This window comes from Cucumis sativus, chromosome 3 (assembly GCF_000004075.3).
Source record: "Cucumis sativus cultivar 9930 chromosome 3, Cucumber_9930_V3, whole genome shotgun sequence".
NCBI lineage: Eukaryota > Viridiplantae > Streptophyta > Magnoliopsida > Cucurbitales > Cucurbitaceae > Cucumis > Cucumis sativus.
Window position 1 is genome coordinate 23,562,273 of NC_026657.2, and position 4,095 is coordinate 23,566,367.

Sequence of the window (4,095 nt, forward strand, 5' to 3'; positions counted from 1 at the left end):
TCGTTTTCCATTCGCATCCACTCAGCTTCACCACTTCTTCTTCCTCCTCTTCTTCTTCTTCTTCTTCTCCTCTTTTTTCCTTCTTAAACCCTAAACCTTCGACGCCGCCATGTCCCTCCTTGCCCGTCTCAGCGCAGTGGCGCGCCCACTCTGCAACCCTCTCCACTCTCAGATCGCTACAAGAGCCTACGGATCTGCGGCAGCGTTGGAGGTGGATTACGATTACTATGAGGACGACGATGATTTCGACAGACTGATTGGGGATCGGACCCATGGCAGGGCGATGGCTGACTCGAGAGGGTGGGTGCCGAAAAGAGGAGTGCAATGGGTGGTTTTGGGTGACCCTAGGGCGAAGAAGCATGTTTATGCAGAAAGGCTCTCTAAGCTTCTTCATGTTCCTCATATTTCCATGGGGGGCCTTGTTCGTCAGGAGCTTCATCCTCGGTCTTCCATCTACCAGCAGGTTCTTCTTTTTCTTTCTGACTTCTCTCTGTTTTTACCTTGACTCGGAGTTGATTTGATATTTTATATGAATCGGCTCCAGTTCTTGTATTTTGTGTTCGGAATAGAAATTTAGTTTGTCGAATTTGGTTTCTGAATTTCGGAATCTTTGAAATTGTAGTTTGAATTATGATTTTATTTTGTGTTGATTAATAATAGGGTTAAACGCAGATTAAGTTGTTTAAAATCCCGCTTGTATGACATATCTAATTTCATAGTTTCTTTAATGTTTTGAAGTTGTTTTTTTATCCTTGATCTTGTAATTTGTTACAAATAATATTTTCCCATGGTAGTTTTTATTTGTACATTCGCGAGGATGTGGTGTGCTTTAGGGAAATTTTGTCTAATTGGACATGGCATGAGAAGAAAATCTAAGGAGGTTATATGTTCGATCTGTCTAAATTTCTAATTTGTTTGATAAAATGATTGCTGAGAATCTTGTGTGAAATCATGGGGATGTGTAACTATATTTTCCAAATAAATTGGTGATGTTTCTCCTTGTTGGTTTGAGTTATGAGTCTCACTTGCTCTGTTCCTTCTCCTCCGTTTCAGATTGCTAGTTCAATCAATGAAGGAAAGCCTGTTTTGGAAGAAATCATTTTCAGACTGTTGTCAAAGAGACTAGAAGAAGGGTATTGCAATGGTGAATCAGGCTTCATTCTTGAAGGAATTCCAAGAACAAGGAATCAAGCAGTATGTCTCTCTTCCTTTGGAAGGATTTGGCAATTCTTCTCCATTTTCAATGATATGCCTTAAAACTCAGTTTTCTATTCTTTAATGGCATTATTACGAGAGAGTATCACTACCACTGGTTCTAATGTTTTTCTTTTAAATGGGGCGTTCTTTTTTGCAGGAAATTCTTGACCAAATTGCAGATATCGATTTGGTCATTAATTTTAAAACCACTGAAGAGCCTTTGATTAGAAAGAATCTAGGTTCTGGAAACTTCTCTGGCTTTCATGAATATAGTACCATATGCGGCTCTGGGAGCAGTCAACATCTTCAGCCAAAGGGCAAAGAGTCGGAATGCCTTTCTGCTACTACAGAATATTCTTGGAAAGAAATGACTTCCATAGAGCAGGTAACATTCAACTTTTTAAGTAGCCCTTCCAACATTTGAAATTTTCTATTAAAGAAATGTGAACAGTTATTTTTATATAATGAAAATTGTAAGGAATAATTCAGATTGACGAAAAAAAAACGTTTTAAATTATCAAAAGAAAAAAACGTGTGGTGATGAGGCACTCAAGTTGTCGCATTGAATTTGAGGCTTAGAAACATGGCTAGCACACTGTGTTTTGTGGGGTTTGGGGGAAATCTTTTCAAAGTCTCATAATTAAGTTCCCATAGCGCACTAGCTTTGATGTAACAGGCTAAACCTTTTCAAAGTCTTATCTTACTGAAGATGAGCTATGAGCTATGAGCTATGAGCATACTCTGCAAAGAGTTGAGACTTCTTTAATTAGTTTGGTTGTAATTTATATTACTAACAAACCCATAAAAGATTTAAGCTTTTAGAGGAAAATTGAACTTAACACCGTTTTAAGAAACCTATGTTGCAGGCAAAGCCTTCTCAAAGATGGGCTTCTCTAATGCTTCGTTGTATTACTACACAACCCTGCAGAAGAGTGGCTTAAAAACATCCCTAGGTTTGAGATTTCAAGTGAAAAATTTAACTAAGGAGTTGTTTAGACTTCAACTTCTATGCGTGGAGTGGGTTATTATAGCTCATCTCATGTTTGGAGCTTGTTGGTGTTTCCAATTATTATAATCTATAATTAACTACCATAATAATACTATTTCAAATCCTTATTTGTTATAGTGTTTAGCATTTGTTACTATGTTTACTATTTTCTACCGGTTCTCTCTTTCCCTCTATGTTATCCAACACAAACTATTACAACTTTGACTTGAATAGTCTGCACCCCAAACACCAACTATTATAAATACACAATATCATATGATAAATCACTCACTCACTATAACAACCAGCTCAACGCCCTAATCACTTCTTTTAATATATTTGTTGTCTCACAAATGACAACCCATCTCAATCGAAATTGAAAATTGATATGATAATTGTGTTTGTTTTGGGAGGTTCAGAGGAAGCCATTAGTGGAGTACTACAGAGGACAAAGGAAACTTGTTGACTTCCAAGTAAGAGAAGCACCTGGAGAAACATGGGAAGGGTTATTAAAAGCATTACATCTTCAGCATATTAATGCTCTTAGTTCTTCTTCTTCTACACAAAAGCTAACCACATGATGATTTAGCTTTCAAGTTTTGGTTCTGTTTTTTGTTTTCTTTTTCTTTTTTTTAACCATGCGGGCGTAGTAGTAAATATAAAATGTGAGAGTGTATTGACATAACAACATAATGCTGGAGTTTTATCTCCACCATATATATTGAGTTTTGAAGTTTTGATTCAACGAAATTTTTGTTTGCTGGATGCTTTGAATGAATGTAAGCAGACCAGTTTGTGAGTTTTGTAATGTAGAAGTCAGAAATAAGAGAGAGAGATTCTCTCTTTACTCTTTTATACTATATATATAAAGTGACCTTTTCCACTCATTAACTGACATTATTTGTTTCAACTATAGATGTCAAATCCTCTTTTTTTTTTCTCCTTTGTAGTTTGTGTTCACTTTTACTGCTTAAAAGTAGAAAGTTATTATACCAACCCTTCCCTTAGCTTTTTAATCTAAGTCTTGTTTAAAGCATTTTTGTCCTTTTCTAAAGCAAGATGCGTTAAAATGTTATTCTTAATTGTTGTTTGATACAACTTTATAATCGATTTTGAAGGATTTTGTACAGTAGAGATTAGATTGTTAAAAGTATAATTTTAATATTTTTTTCAATTCTACGTTTTTCGTTTATGCTTCCCACTAATGTTTTCATAAACAAAGGTAAATTTTGACCACCCACAACAAAAAGGTTTTAAAAAATATTTTTTCTCTTAGAATTTTAACTAAAATTATATTCTCACCAAAATTGTGCATTAATTCATTAAAATTAAAAATTTGAGTAATATATTACTGATAGTTATGCCTTAATTGGTGCATTAATTCATTAAAATTAAAAAATTCAGTAATATATTACTAATAATTATGCCTTAATATATTATCGTTTTTTATCATGTCTACCAAAACCTAATGAAAAGTAGTGTAATCGAAAGAAAATCTGTCACATTTATTATTAATGTTACTGTTATGGTTAACATCAATATATCAACTTCACCTTAATGGTATTAACAAGGGTTAACAACAAAGGTAAAGATAATTGAAAACGTGATAGATTTATATTTTTCATACTATTAAAGCAACGGTAACCGATAAAAATAGTAGATTTCAACGTAATTTTCAAATAAAACTAAAACTGTACACCTTTCATTCCTCAATTAGATTGTCAGTTGCCACTATTAAATTTGTAAATAAGAACATAATCAAGTGGGGGCTCATTTTTTACTTTAGTGTCTGATGAATAACGTGACCTTAGTGTATTTAGCCGTTCGCTAAGAATCATTTTGTTGTACCATTTAGTGTATTTAGCTTTTCCCTGGGTAACCATAAGTCCATTATATTTAACAACTTAGAA

The 4,095-nt window shown here is 34.1% G+C and overlaps 1 protein-coding gene across 2 annotated transcripts; it reads left to right on the forward strand.

The window, feature by feature from the left end:
- On the forward strand, positions 1-3,082 carry LOC101217918 (probable adenylate kinase 7, mitochondrial). Of its 2 annotated transcripts, none has more exons than XM_011653265.2 (4): positions 1-463; positions 1,054-1,194; positions 1,355-1,582; positions 2,599-3,082. In XM_011653265.2, exons 1-4 carry the CDS (start codon positions 110-112, stop codon positions 2,764-2,766), a joined length of 891 nt encoding a protein of 296 aa, XP_011651567.1. In that variant the 5' UTR covers positions 1-109; the 3' UTR covers positions 2,767-3,082. The 2 variants fall into 2 exon arrangements, with proteins under 2 accessions (XP_011651567.1, XP_004145675.1); XM_004145627.3 differs by having other exon boundaries at positions 4-463; positions 2,605-3,082.
- The last annotated feature ends 1,013 nt before the right edge of the window (positions 3,083-4,095 follow it).

Bases quoted from the DNA above. Each gene is read 5' to 3' on its own strand.
- LOC101217918 (XM_011653265.2), top strand. From the start codon at position 110: ATGTCCCTCCTTGCCCGTCTCAGCGCAGTGGCGCGCCCACTCTGCAAC. The intron at 1,195-1,354 runs GTATGTCTCTCT...TCTTTTTTGCAG, and splicing joins CAAGAACAAGGAATCAAGCA to GAAATTCTTGACCAAATTGC. The intron at 1,583-2,598 runs GTAACATTCAAC...TTGTTTTGGGAG, and splicing joins AAATGACTTCCATAGAGCAG to GTTCAGAGGAAGCCATTAGT.